The 14,719-nt window shown below is 34.5% G+C and overlaps 1 protein-coding gene across 1 annotated transcript in view; it reads left to right on the forward strand.

Annotated features, from left to right (window-relative positions):
• Nucleotides 1-14,719, forward strand: part of RIMS1 (regulating synaptic membrane exocytosis 1) — a 409,852-nt gene that overhangs the window by 214,443 nt on the left and 180,690 nt on the right. The window contains exon 4 of the mRNA XM_081094491.1: nt 12,458-12,798. Within this exon, the coding sequence (XP_080950617.1) occupies nt 12,458-12,798 (341 nt within the window). The remainder of the gene's footprint in view (nt 1-12,457; nt 12,799-14,719) is intronic.

The raw sequence follows: 14,719 nt of genomic DNA on the forward strand, positions 1-14,719 counted from the left end.
CTTGAGGAAAATACCCAAAGGCACTAGAATATAATATTTACAAGCCCATATTTATAAATAAAAAGCAGATCAAACATTTCTTTTCAAAACAAGGAAATTGACAATTTTTTTTAAATAACCATAAGGGGATCCCCAAAATATGAACATTTTCACATTGTTATTTCTAAGAAATTTGATGGTTTAGAAAGCACAGTTAGAAAGGAGAGGGTATGCTATGAAAGAAATAAGAATTGATCAATTTAGTTTCTCAGAATTTGATTCACCATAAGAATTTGATACTTATGGTGTTTTTAATATGTTTTTTAATCTGTTGCTTTCTTTTAGTGGAGGAAGACCTGTCCCCAACATCTGTTGATAATACATATTGTGATTAGCATGAAGTTGTCAATATTTCTTCTCAAAAATCAAGGGAGTTAGAATCTTCCTATACTGGGCAGAGTGGAAGGTGGCCCAGATTCTCCATGAAGGTAAAATAGGAGGAGCATGGCCTAAATGTGACCAAATTAGCATTAGTGACAGCAGTAATATCATAATAAGAATTAATTTGCAAAGCATATCATTTGGAAATATCATTTGGAGGCAGATATTTTTGAAGCTGATGTTTATTGAGCACATAATATTGTTACAGTCAGTGTTCTCTGCTGTGCATGGGTGTATGTGTTTGTACCATACATCCATGTATTTTATTTCATCATTTAGATCACTTTATTATTATCTCCACGTGACAGATGAGGAAACTGAGTCACGGAACAATTACTCAAGGTCATGCTTGACTCACTCCATGCTTCACTTGGATAAGGCTGTTATGAAAAATCTGGGCAACAAATCACTTGAGGGGCTGTTGTAAATGCAGATTTCTAGACTCTACCCCCAGAAAATTGAATAGATTTGGAATAAGACCTAGATCTGCATTTCTAATAATTTTTCAGTGATGCCTTACCACAGACCACACTTTGAGTAGCATTGATCCTTGTTGTTTCTTACCATATTATATGCTAAACACCAAGTATATTTTAGTAATGTAGTAACATCCCATTTATCCAAAATTCAACCTTCTATCAACTTCAAGCTCTGAAAAACAGGTAAAGACCAGAAGGTAGGCAAAAAGATGTTGTGAAATTTCATAAATAATATAACCATGTCCAAACAATTAAACCCGTACTATTAATTCATAAGAGAACCTCATGTGCTTTTAGTTTATTCATAGGTCATAACTGGATTTTATTATTAGTCTTCAAGTTTATAAAATTGAATTAGAAGAGAAAAAGAGCCTACTGCAGTTTAGCAGGCCCCTTGGGGAGAAGTATCTAAAATTTTCAGCAGCCAGTCAAACTAGCAAAACAGACAAAAGTAATTAAAAAATATAGCAGGGTGGACCTACGATGTGCATAGCCCAGCTTGGCTGTACATCTCAATTGGACTTGAGAAAGGGGCTGATTAACTTGGGGAGATCAAGGAAGGCTTTCAAGAACATGACATTTGGTGTCAGTTTATTTAGTTGAAGTAAAAAGTTTTTGTTAAAATTATAATAATGAATATATAATGCAGAAGAGTGGATCAAAATAGTGAACAAAACACACATACAAACACTACCCCAGCTACCCAAATTTTCTTTAAATAAAAAAAAAATTAAAATACAAGCAAATTCAGAACAGAGCTAGAAAGTAAGAAGAGGTATGATTAGCTGACCATAACTTTTTAGACTCTTCGAAGATAGAAAGCCCAAAAAACTTAATGAACAAAAGCAAACAATATGCCAGCCCCAAACACAGCAATAGAAAATTACTACCAAAATAAAATCTAGAGAGTAAATTATTATTATGTTTAGTGATAGCCAATCTATACTAATAAAAGAGAAACATGCAAATTGGTGTCACTTGGCTACAAACACCAGCCAATCAGGATGAGTATGCAAATTACCCCAACAAAGATGGCAGTTAATTTGCATATGCAGGCATGGAGTGAAGACTGAAGACAGCACAGAAGGAAGCCAAGCGCTGCAGAAGGGAGTGAAGCAGCAGAGAAGGGAGGGAGCCGAGGCAGCGCAGACCGGAGGGAGTGAGGCAGCAGAGAAGGGAGCGAAGCCCACCGAGGCAGGCTTCGCTCCCTTCTCCGCTTCGCTGCAGCCACAGGAAGCCCTATTCTTGCAGAAATAGGCCTGAGGAAGCCCTATTCTTGCAGGAATCTTCCTGCAGCGGGCTTCTAGTATAAATATAAAAGGGGGGGAACTATCAATGCAATTAGTCAAGAAAATAATTCATAATGTCAAGGACATCTGAGTTCACCTCACCTCTCAGTTCTACCCTTACACATGTAAATTTAAGAAAACAAAGCAGTAGCCTAGGTGACTAAGTCCCAGGCTAACACTCTAAAAATCCACCGGGATCGGGCCTAAATGGGCAGTTGGACATCCCTCTCACAATCCAGGACTGCTGGCTCCCAACTGCTGGCCTGCCTGCCTGCCTGCCTGATTGCCCGTAACCACTTCTGCCTGCCAGCCTGATTGACATCTAACTGCTCCCCTGCTGGTCTGATTGCCCCTAACTGCCCTCCCCTGTTGACCTGGTCATCTCTAACTGCCCTCCCCTGTAGGTCTGGTCACCCTCAACTGCCCTCCTCTGCTGACCTGGTCACCCCTAACTTCCCTCCCCTGCAGGCCTCGTCCCTCCCAACTGCCCTCCCCTGCTGGCCTGATTGCCCACAGCTGACCTCCCCTGCTGGCCATCTTGTGGTGGCCATCTTGTGTGTTGGAGTGATGGTCAATTTGCATATTACTTCATTATTATATTGGATGCTAGCCCCTCCCCAACACCAATGATACAGAGCAGCTGAGCTGTGCTTGGAAGCCATCAACATGCTGTTAATAGCAGGGGTCCTCAAACTACGGCCCGCGGGCCACATGCACATACAAATATTGTATTTGTTCCCGTTTTGTTTTTTTACTTCAAAATAAGATATGTGCACTGTGCATAGGAATTTGTTCATAGTTTTTTTTAAAAATATAGTCCAGCCCTCCAAAGGTCTGAGGGACAGTGAACTGGCCCCCTGTTTAAAAAATTTGAGGACCCCTGGTTGATAGAGAATAGCTCCAAAGAGGCTTTCAATGCTATTAATTTTCATAATTCCCTCTGCCCCAAAAAAGGTTTAAATATACTTCCAAGCTATGAGTATTTAAGTCATTGACTAGTTGGTCTTAGAAATCATTATTTTTACACTTAGTAAATTAGAGGCTGTATTTTAAAGCAAAATATCATTAAAATATTGCATTTTTCCAAAGAATGATAGTGTCAAATGGTGGCCATTACGCTTAGTATTCAAAGAAGTAAAATAAATTCCTTCAAACAGAGGGGAATTAAGAGGGTCCTACTTAATTATTTGTCACATGTTGACATTTTATAAAGTTACTTAAACTTTACCATGCATTTGCATAACCCATTGAAGAGTAAATACTGGCATTCTAAAATTTTAACTAGGCATTTAAGGATAGTGAAAAATATTCCTTGGTGTTATATTTTGAATACATGTTTTTCAGAATTTAATGGGCTTAGTAGAGCAGTGTTGGCATAAAGGAGGCTGATGGTAAAAAGGCTAAAGCACTAGACTTGGATTAAAGTGGTCTGTTCTAAGCTCACTTGAGCTGTTAATCAAATGTGTCATTGGGGGCTAGTGATTTAAATGCAGTTTCCTTTCCTGGGATAGGATGGCTTTTGAATTAGGTGACCTATAAACTTCTTTCAAGTTCTAACATTCTGGTAGTAAAAAAATTTATTATTTGCATTCTTTTGACAGAAATATTTTATATCATGCGTTCAAATCAATTATGAAATTCTGCATTTGCCTTAGTGGGTCTTAATTTTATTTTGTCTTAGAAGAAATCACTATTTTAATATTTGTAAACTGAGTATGTGAGGGGAAATTAATATAGCCTCTCTCTAAATATCAAGCACTAAATATCAAGTTGTAACCACTTTACATGAATTATCTCTTTCAGAAAAAAAAAGTAGCAAGTTAAGTATCATTGTCCTCAATTTGCAGAGGAGGAAACTTAAGCCTAGAAAAGTAAATTAACTGACTTACTGTATTTCACAAAGCAGTAAATCAGATATGCCTAACTCTAAAGACTGTTTTTAATCACTATACCAATTTAAATGAAAACATGTTTGTCATTTCTTGGAATAAAATCTAAGCTATCTTGTTATTTTAAAGTGATAGTCATGGAACAATAAAATAATTGATATGTTGTTTTTAACAGGTTAGACAGTAAATTCCTCATCTATAATATGACACCTTCCTATATCCTGACAAAAATAGATAACCATTTATATGTATTTAAAAAATCCATCAGAACTTATTTCCAGGTCATATACACTAATAAGGAAAATACTGTGTTTTATGAGTGGTTGCAGATTTTTCTCATTGTGAAACCTTAACCATTCATATTTATTTCGGAAACCCATCAGAACTTATCTACAGGTCATATACACTTATAAGGAAAACATTGCCTTTTATGAGTGATTGCATACTTTTTTAGTGAGAAACCTGTGTCAAATAACATTTTTTTCAATATATATACAGAAATGCGGTTAACTCCAGCTTAAAATTAAGCAGGAACCATCTTGCAGTGACAGGTGTTTCTGCTATGTTATGATATCATTTCCAAGGTAACTAAACAGAGCATCAGAAAGGAAGGATTATGTTAACAGGTGTGAAGTAAACAGCAGGAGAACACTTTACAAAAACTTTATAAAACCTTGAAAATAGATGACAGTTCTGGTAAATATTGCCACCAGCAATAATACATATGGAGTTAGGAAGGGGGTGGGGGGGGGGGAGAATGAAGTACATCGTGAAAACTAGGCCAATGTTAATTTATTAGAAATAGAAGAACTTACTCTAAAAGCTTTCTCCATGATACAGTTTTTATTAAGCAAGCTATATTTTCAAGTACTTTGATGACTATGATTATGTTAGCTGTGATATATTGGTTTGTAGTGGCTAAACTCATGTCCACATTACAGTGTTAATAGTGATTGTGTTTCTATGTTTTCCTTTTTTTAAAAAAAATAAAAGATGTTTCAATTTCTTTCTAGCATGTACAGTCATAAAATGCTCTTGAATATAATGTTTATTTCAAAACTAGGAGTAGAAAGATATATGATTTCTTTTTAGGTATCTGTTTGGCAATGGTTTCTTGGAGGAAGAAAGACATTTTAGAAAACTGGGATGTGGAGTTAGTCCTGTTTTAATAAATAAGGTATTTATTAAAACAGATAAGGTATTTATTAAAACAGAAAATTATTTAAATTCATCATTTTTGCAGATTATTAGTTTTAATTGCTTCATGGGATCAAGCTTCAAAAAGGGATTCAAAATCAAAATACTGGTTGACCAAGTCTCAACCAATTGGCTCTGGTGGCCAATTTCAGAGAGTAGGAAAACTTGATGGAGACGAGAGACTGCCAACAATGGTATGTGTTTTTTCTTCTTCAAATAAATATCCAGAAATGAAATTGCTGGATTATATGGCAATTCCATTTTTAGTTTTTTGAGGAACATTCATACCATACTCTAGAGTAACTGCAGCAATTTACATTCCCACTAACAATGCACAAGGGTTCCCTTTTCTCCGTATCTTTGCCAACACTTATTTCTTCTTTTTGATTGGGATTTCCTTGATAATTAGTGATTGATAATTAGTGATTTGGAAAAATGTCTATCAAGATCATCTGCCAAATTTTTAATCAAATTTTTAAAATTGTATTAGTTTTTTATATATTTTGGATATTAACCCGTATCAGATATATGATTTGCATGGATTTCCTCCCATTCAGAGGTTGCCTTTCATTTTGTCGATGATTTCCTTTGCTGTGCAGAAGCTTTTTAGTTTATAGCCCCACTTATTAATTTTGCTTTTATTGTCTTTGCTTTTGTTGTCAGATTAAAAATAAATCATTACTAAGACTGATGGCAAGGAACTAACTGCCTTGGTTTTCTTCTAAGACTTTTACGGTTTCAGGTTTTATATTAAGTAGCTAATCCATGTTGAGTTAATTTTTTTGCTTGGTGTAAGATAGTGGTCCATTTCTATTCTTTTGCGTTTGTCTGTCCGGTTTTCTCTACACCCATTTATTGGAGAGATTGTCCTTTCGCCATTGCATATTCTTGGCTCCTTTGTTGTATATTAATGGGCTCTATATATGCTTAGTTATTTCAGGGCTCTCTATACTGTTCAACTGATCTATGTGTCGGTTTTTATGTCAATAACATGCTATTTTGATTATACAGCTTAGTAATATAGTTTGAAATCTGGGAGTAATACCTCCCATCTTAGTTTTCTTATTCTCTTCTCAATATCACTTTAACTATTTGAGGTCTTTTTTTGTTTGTTTCATGCCAATTTAAAAATTGTCTGTTCTATTACTCTGAAAATGTCACTGGAATTTAAATAGGGATTGAATCTGAGATTGCTTTGAGTAGTATGGACATTTTATCAATATTAGTTTTTCTAATCCATGAGCATAAAATACCTATTTATTTTTATCTTTTTCAATGTTTTTCATTGATGCATAAAGTTTTCAGTGTACACAGCTGTTCACCTACTTGGTTAAATTTGTTACTAGGTATTTTATTCTTTCTGATGCAATTATAAATGGAATTGTTTTTTAATTTCCCTCTTATAGTTTGTTATTAGCATAAGCAACAGATTTTTGTATTTTGATTTTGTATGCTGCATCTTCACCAAATTTGTTTATTCTAACAATGTTGGTGGAATCATCAGGGATTTCTATATATAATATCATGCCATTTGTAAACAGTGACACTTTTACTCCTTCCTTTCCAACTCGATGCTTTTTTATTTTTTCTTGCCTAATTACTCTGGCTAGAACTTCTAATACTTTATTGAGTAAATGTGGCAAGAGCAGTCGGCATCATCCTTTTCAACATTAAGTATGATGTTAGCTGTAGGCTTGTAATATATGGTTTTTATTATGTTGAGGTAAATTTACTCTATACTCACTTTGTTGAGAGTTTAGTCATAAATGGATGTTAAATTTTGTCAAATGTTTTTCTGCATATATTGGGATGATCATATGATTTTTATCCATAATTTTGTTAATGTGGTATATCACACTGACTGATTTGTGGATGTTGAATCATCCTTGCATACCTGGAATAAATGTCACTTGATCATTGTGTATGATCATTTTAATTTATTATTGAATTCAGTTTGCTAATATTTTGTTGAAAAATTTTATACTCATGTTCATCAGGGGATATTGGCTTATAAATTTTATTATTTATTTTGTGGAGTCTGTCTGGTTTTGGTATCAAGGTAATGCTGGCCTCTGAGGATGAGTTTCGAAGTGTTTTATCCTCTTCTACTCTTTGGAAGAGTTTGAGGATTGGTATTAAATCTTCTTTGGATATTTGGTACAATTTACCTTTGAAGCCGTCTGGTCCTGGACTTTTGTTTATTGAAAGGTTTTGATTATTGATTCAATTTGTTCAGTCTGTTAAGGTTTTCTATTTCTTCATGATTCAATTTTGGAAGGTTGTACTTTTCTAAGAATTTATCTATTTCTACTATGGTGTCAATTTTTTTATGTATAACTAGAGGCCCGATACATGAAAATTTGTGCAAGAGTAGGCCTTCCTCCCCCCGGCTGCCGGCACCAGCTTCCCTTCAGCACCAGGGACCCAGGCGGCTTACTTCCGGCCCCAGCTTCATCTGGAAGGACGCCTGGAAGGACATCCAGTCTAATTAGCATATTACCCTTTTATTATTATAGATTGTTTATAAGAGGGACATAGGGTTTTTATTTTATTTTCTTTGAACAGGGTTTCTTGTATAAGGAGTTTAGTATTAGGGGGATGCTTACTTGATAAAATGAGTTCAGAAGTGGAAATAGTTTCTCCTATTCTCTTTTTTTAAATGTTTTAAAAAATGTAAGATTTGTATCATTTACTCCTTAAATATACTTAAAATAATTTTCCAGTGAAGATAGCTGGCTCTGGAATTTTTATTGTAAGTTGTTTTAAAATTATGAATTCAACTTCTTTTGTCTTTTAACTATGAATTAAACTTCACTAGTTTAAGGCCATTTGGATTTTCTATTTCTTCTTGTGCCAGTTGTGGTAATTTGAAATTTTGAAAGTTAAAATTACTATAATTGACTCAAAACAGTAGTGTAAATTTTTTGAATAAAGTGCTGTATTAAACAAAAGTCAGTTTTAAAATTTAAGTGTAAAATATAGAATGGAAATTTAAACACAGGTTATCTTTTACCTCAGATGAATTCTTATAAGCAAGACATTGTAAATGTAAGAATTATGTACTTCTGTGTTATGATTCACCTCAATAATATCATCAAGAGTAAATCTAAGGCACATTTTTTTCTGCTCTGTGTTCCTGGTTCTATAAACATTTCATGTGAAGGCAAGTGTAAAGTATTTCTTCTATCTGAATAACACTTTCTGCCAAACTTTCAATTTTACCCATGTAATTTGTATTCATTCTCATTCTCTCTCTTTCTCCCCATATGGTAGGGGATGTTGTAATTTTCATTTCTCTGGGTAAAATATTTCTGTGGGTTTTATAAAATGATCCAATGTATTTCCTATGGATTCATTAAATGGAAAGATAGAATTTAAAATGCTCTTACATCAAAAGATCAGAATAAAATTTTCAAATATTCTTCATATTTCTGATGTATGAAATGGACTTCCAGAAGCCATGTTGCTTCAAAATAATCTTTCATTTGAGTTTGTATTTATTTGGTTGCTTAACATTTTTAAATTATTAAGCTGTTATTACACAGACCTACTTTAGTTTGGATTAGTATGGAACATATCCCAGTATGCTCAATCAAGGTATCCTGCATAGTGCAATCTGTAAAGGTGTGTGTGTGTGTGTGTGTGTGTGTGTGTGTGTGTGTGAAATAAATAGCATTTTTGGTAGAACCAATTATCTAATGCTCTTTTTAGAAAACTAGTTAAGAAAGGCTTCCCATTCTATTTGGAGTTATCTACATAGTTCCAGGCAAGCAAAATAATACTTAATACTATCTTAAAAAGAGAGTATTTAAACATACATAATTGTATTGCTTCTTAGTAACTATTTGGCTCATTTTTGTACATGTCTGTAATGTTTGTTATGAAATATGTTAAAAGGTCTGAGAAAAATATTCTATTATATTTTTTATTATTCATGTAAGCAATTTCTTTTTCTTTGTAAACTTTGTAGTAGGAGTAATTTATATAATAATTGACATTGGGTGTGGTCCTTTAATTAAATATTTTGACTTTTTTATAGTTAATTTTGCTTTCAAATGAGAAGGTAGATTAACCACACTTACAACCAGTTTTGAAATATAAATCTAAAAATGTTGCAGTGCACAAGAAAATAAGATATAGGAAAATATTTGGAATTAAACTGTATATTCCAAAGTAGACTAAACATCACAAACATAAATGAATAAATAATAGTTTAAAAATATTAAATTAGCTGCTTCCACTTACCCACTAACTGTAACCTTTTAAATAAATTTAAAGTGATATTAAGTGAGTTGTTCAATTTAACTGTAATTAATAGTAACTATATTTTGTTTGCTTTTGTTGATCCTGTAGCAATTCTGCACATAGTCAAAATTTGGAACTTTCCCAAATTTGGCAATTACTTCTTACCGGCCCATTTTTATAACACTTAGAAATGTGAAGCAATAAAAATAAGAATTTTCTAGAAAATATAAAGATGTACAATGGAGTGAACAGTCTCCTTTGCTCTTCTTTTAATCAATATCATCATGCGCCTTTCTGCCCTTTGTTTTTAACTCCACTTTGGAATTATTGTATTAATTGTAAATTTTATTGTTTTTCTGTATGGTTTTAAAGGAAATTTATAGACTTACCCTAATGATGCTTTAATATTTTTGTAGAAAAGGGGTTAATTTAGATTATGAATAATATTTTGCTTATAATTAGTGTATAAATACAAATTTAATGTCTACTTAATTGATGTAAAATACTCAGTGTTTCATAGCCACCTCCTTTACTACAGAAGGTCCTCCAATAATATTATTTTTTACAATGTTGTTTCCTCATAACATTGATGAGATGCTATAGGAACTTAACTCTTGTTTATTTCAATTAGCCTATGGTAAGTTTGGTTGTTCTGTTGTTTCACTTAAAGTTGTAGAACCTATCGATGACGTGAAGTGAGGACTTACTGCACGTGGTGTGGTTTCAGACATGCTCATCACATCTTTGTCAGTTAAGAGGCAACTCATGAGGAAGCACAGCACCTGTCCCCATCTGGGTCTAGGCAGCAGAAAATAACTGTCACTGTGCATGGAAGTCATGGCGCTGGGACATTGCCCTTAGATGTAATCTTTTGATATGTCCATGTATAACCCATGAGGACTTCTGAGAGACCTTATTTATGACATAAGGAGATTGTGATACATTAAGTAGAACATAGCCTTATTAAGAAATTGAAGATACTTTCCACAAACCCTCTGTTTTGATAAAGGCTTATGCGATGCATTGTTCATCTTGTTTAACATCTTAGAAATGGGAATTCTGTGGTATTGATTATAAAACAATATGTAGATACTAGAGACGCAATGCACGGAATGCATGCAAGGGACTTGGCCCTCAAAGCCGCTATGGCTTGCCTTGGCCTTCACCGCCCTGGCTTTGTCTGGAAGGTCATCCAGAAGGATGTCTGGAAGGTTGTTCGGCTGTCCTGTCTAATTAGCATATTATGCTTTTATTATTATAGATCATGCCTGCCTAACTACTTTTGTGAATCTAATTAATTTTATGATCTGAGGGAATGAATTAAGCTTTAACAATCTTAAACTTTTCTTGCAAATATCTCTGTCATAGTTTTCCCCAGACGTATTAATTCATTGGAGTTTCCTCACTTAGAAAAAGCAGCAGTTTTTAACAGTTTATCTGCAACATTTTCTATGTTAAGGAATATATTATCTTTTCTCCCTCTTTTTCTTATTTTCACTTTAGCTTTTGCCAAATTTTATGGCTGCAGTTATAATTTTCACCCTAACTGTCTGAATGTTTCAGTTGTACATTTTCTCCTTTCTGCCAAATAAACAAAGCTTCTTCTTTTACTCATTGTTTCTCATGTAATGTACCTAGGATTTATTCATCGTTATGTGATATGTTTGAGTAATTGTTGACTGAATTTGTATTTGTGAAATGAGGGCCTAGAGCAGTGATGGCGAATCTATGACACACGTGTCAGAGGTGATACGCGAACTCATTTTTTTGGTTGATTTTTCTTTGTTAAATGGCATTTAAATATATAAAATAAATATCAAAAGTATAAGTCTTTGTTTTACTATGGTTGCAAATATCAAAAAATTTCTATATGTGACACAGCACCAGAGTTAAGTTAGGGTTTTTCAAAATGCTGACACGCCGAGCTCAAAGGTTCGCCATCACTGGCCTAGAGTTTGGTAATCAGGTTTTGTGTGGCAGAGTATTGTTTCTGAAATACAAAAGAAAATGAAAGTGCATCCAAAGGAAATTGGCTGAGGCAGCAAGATGAACTCACCACAAAGAAGCAGAGGTACTGGGGATACTTGAAGAGAAGGCTTATGGGGCTGTAGGCACATATCTCAGCTCTGTGTCTGCTGGTGTCACTGTTATTATGTATTATTTCGATTATCATCACTGTCCTCATTATTACATTCATTTTAAATGTCACCAAGAGGAGAGCAGATATATGGATTTATTTTAAGTGGTCATACGTCTTGTAATTTATCAGTGGATATGTTTCTAAATGACTGTTGCAAAAAAAGCTCTCCTTGTGGAAACTATATCAGAGTTGTCACATATGAATAAACCCATCCCCAGATTTGATTTAGTAAATACGTATGTGGAAAATTATATTTAATAGCATAAAATAAACTGGAGGTTAGTCTACTACTAATAAACTAGAGAAAATACACAGCTTGATCTTTTTTGTGCCTTTTATTATTTATCTTTCCACAGGAATATATTTTAATATTGCCTTTAATAATGTATGATTTTTGAGAAACCAGATACCTTCTAAACCCTTTGAGACACTGAAGTTTATGTACATAAATATTAATTATATAGCTCCTTATAATATTTTTCTAATCAATCAACTCCTCTTTTAGAACATTTTAGTAACATATTTTAAATGAAACTGCAGGGTTAGTCATATAAAATGTGATGGATACATGGTTAAAGGAAACTCAGAATCTTAGGATTCGAATGGCAAGAAAAAGGTTGCCCAGAGGCACCTTAATTTCATAGACTTTGACTGGTACAAGGATCTTTTACACAAGAAATTTATAAGGATAAATATGAAGATGACCTTTTTTTCCCTTAAAAGATATTTTATTTTGATGAAGATAAATTATTTCCAAATGGCATAGAAATTTTATATTGTTCTCTCTTCTTCAAATAGGTTATGTGGGTATGCAATTTATGTCGAAAGCAACAAGAAATCTTAACCAAATCTGGGGCCTGGTTCTTTGGAAGTGGCCCTCAGCAGCCCAGTCAGGATGGAACCCTAAGTGATACAGCTACAGGTGCTGGTTCCGAGGTTCCCAGAGAAAAGAAAGCCCGGCTCCAGGAGCGATCACGGTCTCAGACTCCCCTAAGCACCGCAGCTGCCTCCTCCCAGGACACCGCTCCTCCCAGTGCACAACCAGACAGGAGCAAGGGGGCTGAGCCCTCCCAGCAAGCCATGGGGCCAGAACAGAAGCAGGCTGCATCCAGGTCTAGAAGTGAACCTCCAAGAGAGAGGTAATAGTTCATTAACCCTGTAGGCAGAAGGCAAGGTCTTGTATTGACAAAAACCCATTTTCAAGAATGTAACGGTTCTTAAGAAAAGATGTTTGGAAGCTGTGCTTCTCGGGCCCCACGTGGAAGGTAACAACAGGCCTGAAGTGCTTTGTTTATCTCTAGAATGTATCATGCCTTTGGAGACCTTTGTTGAGAAGCTTTGTGGTCATATTGTGCACAGATTTAATCCAGTCACCCAGTTGGGTACTGACTTCCAACCTTGAATTCAGCAAAGCTTTTACATCATTTCTTCACTTATCACATTAGTCCTTGACTGCATGTGTGCTCTGAGAGAATATGATGGGGTCACCTGACCCAGGGCAGGGTGGGTGGGTATCTTAGCTGGCCTTCTTTGAAAACATTTCTTTTATGCTGAGCTCTGAAAATTGACTAGGAATTAACCAGGTGAAGAATGGGATTGGTGTTCCAGGTATATGAAGGGCATGTGGCCTAAAGGAACAAGACAATAGAGGGGCAAATGCCCTTTTGATTTTTCAAATCACTCACTGATTTTATAAATACTTAAGAAAACAGCAAGGACATTGAGAGTGTAGAAGAAAAAGAGAGACAGGTAACAACTTTAGGGAGAGAAGCAAGACTGAAAGAATGGCAGTGTTTTAAATGATTGAAGAATCCTTGATCATATCTTATACACTCATCAGGAGCTAGTGGAAATGGAACAATTAAAAGTAGAGGTGAGAAAGACAATCCGTAAGCAAAGAATCAGAGACTGGAGAACTCCTTCCATTTTCATAATACTCTATCCATTCATAGACCATTTTCACAGATGGTATCTCCTTTAAACCTCATATGAACCCTGCAAGGTAAGCATTCTTTATCAGTATTTCAGGAAAAGTAAATTAACACAATATAAACTTCTAACCAGATCAACTATGCCTTAATGAGCTACTAAATGTTTGCAGTGCAATCATAATGCTCTTATGAAAACTATATTTTATAATGATTAATATGTATTCTATTAGTCCCCTTACAACTTCATCCTTGTGGACCAATGTAATCTGAAACAGAATTTTCCGCGTTTCCATTCTGCCTTCCAATGCCATATAAAACCCTTTACCCTTTCTTTTCACCATCACCAGCCCTTCCTCAAATTAACCCATATCTTAGCAATTATTATTTTGGTAACCCACAATAGAAATCACCCTACTTTTTTTTTCATCTTGTTTTTTTTTTCTTGATTTTTGTTTATTACTTCTGCTTTTGGGCTTCTAGTCAAAGGATGTTCCCTCTGAAAAGTCCTCTCTATGGACCTCAGGATTCCAAAATCAGTCTTAGTTTGTCTCCATTTTAATTGCATAGTAGATCATATGGTGTCAGAATGCTTTGCCAAGGCACCTCCTTTTTGTAACTTCTGGAATAGTTGCTGGAACTTTCCAAAATCAGGTGTACACCAGTGTGCAGAGAAGGGCTGAATGGAGCAACTGAATGATACATCTACAACATTCAAGATTGGCAAACCCTTTTCCTTTCCTTTTATCTTGCCAGTGCCTTCAACAGGATAGAAAAGTAGAAAAAAAACTGTTTTATTCTTTTGCACTGTGTTCTGAAATTAGGGAAAGGGAAAGAAAAAATGAATATTAATTTCAAATTTTCCAATATTTCTATTATTTTTGCCCACAGAAAGTAAAATAAAGATTAAGGGTCAGCCATTCTTTTCCTAACCAACTTTTTAAAAAGGTGTTTGGGTACACATATCTCATTAAAATTACTTTTGTTCTACTATTGAATAAATGCTATTAGATTTGATTTCTGAAATGGACATACTTGTATGTCCATTCTTTAAATGTTTCAATTACAGTAAAAGATTGTCACTATCTATTGTCCAAATATATATCACGTATATAGTTTTGAATTGGTTTAT

The sequence above is a fragment of the Myotis nattereri genome (genome assembly GCF_964212035.1).
Source record: "Myotis nattereri genome assembly, chromosome: 6".
Taxonomy (NCBI): Eukaryota; Metazoa; Chordata; class Mammalia; order Chiroptera; family Vespertilionidae; genus Myotis; species Myotis nattereri.